Here is a 1,183-nt window from a genome sequence, read left to right as displayed (position 1 = left end):
GAATGTCAAGAATGTCAAACACAATTAACAGAACTTGACAAACAAAATTATCTTTTTTGATGCATTGGTAAATATAATTATTTCTATTCTATTAAAATTCAAACATAAGAAAACTAAGAAAAGGAAAGAAACCTTATTGAAGACCTACATAACATATATAGAAATTTCCTTTGTATTCATGCAAATTTAATACTTTATATTTAGACATACACTTATGATAATAAAAATTACATGGGTATTTTCTCAAAAAAAAAAAAAATTTGAAGTAACCCAATAAAATATTACCTAGTGAATAATGTCTAACTACAAAGTATAAAATTATATATATTCTTATAATAAGATCATAACTTTCCAAATTATTAACATAATTCGGGTATGCTTTCTAAGCATGGTTTCCACCCTATAGAACCATCATTATTATTATTATCATCATCAAATTCTTCATCATTACTATTTTCACCATGATCCACCAAAGATAATAATTCATCAACCGAAATAATCTCTCCCTTTTGCATCATCATATCATGAAGTTGTTGCTTACTTATAACAATTTTGATCCTAACCACTCCATTATTATTATTATTATCATCATCATTAGTATTAATATTTTCCTTTGCACCTTTTCCTTCCACTACTACTTCTTGTTCAGCAAATCTCACCTTCTTCTTCTTCTTGCTACTAGACTTCGGCGACGGCGACAGCGACGGCGAGATAGGCACAAGGTAGAATATCTGACCTTTGAGAAGTTTGGTATTAGGGTGAAGATGATGAATGGGTTGTAGTGAATTGGATATTGCATGATAGCCTGAAAATTGTGCTAGAACTTGGTGCACCTTAATGGGAGCTTTGTACTCTAGAATTTTCCCATCACTCTTCATTACTCTTACCATATTGTTCTCATGACAATGAAGAACTAAGCAATTTCCCATAGCTTTATAAATCTTTGGTGAACTTAGCTAATAAAATCTTAGTATATAGTAATATATATGGAGCTTATTATAAGAGTTAGAACAAGTTTTGAGAAATATATGAATGAAAAAGTAGTGGGAGGAGGCTTCTATGGAGCATCTATTTAAACGTAATGGTTGTGAATAATGCCCCCAAAATGTTACCAATATTACACAATATGCCTATTTTGTCCTTTTATGGTAGTTAGCAAAATATATAATATCCATCATCATTA

At 29.9% G+C, this 1,183-nt stretch overlaps 1 protein-coding gene across 1 annotated transcript; it reads right to left on the bottom strand.

Moving 5' to 3' along the window:
- On the bottom strand, positions 176-1,051 carry LOC107626392. Its single transcript, XM_016329265.2, has one exon. It carries the CDS (start codon positions 927-929, stop codon positions 360-362), a length of 570 nt encoding a protein of 189 aa, XP_016184751.1. The 5' UTR covers positions 930-1,051; the 3' UTR covers positions 176-359.

Source organism: Arachis ipaensis, chromosome B02 (genome assembly GCF_000816755.2).
Source record: "Arachis ipaensis cultivar K30076 chromosome B02, Araip1.1, whole genome shotgun sequence".
NCBI classification, from domain to species: domain Eukaryota; kingdom Viridiplantae; phylum Streptophyta; class Magnoliopsida; order Fabales; family Fabaceae; genus Arachis; species Arachis ipaensis.
Note: the sequence above shows the minus strand (reverse complement) of the source record. Positions and strands in the feature narration are given on the sequence as shown.

What these genes read in the sequence shown, in the direction of transcription:
- LOC107626392 (XM_016329265.2), bottom strand. Translation starts at nt 929, where the DNA reads ATGGGAAATTGCTTAGTTCTTCATTGTCATGAGAACAATATGGTAAGA.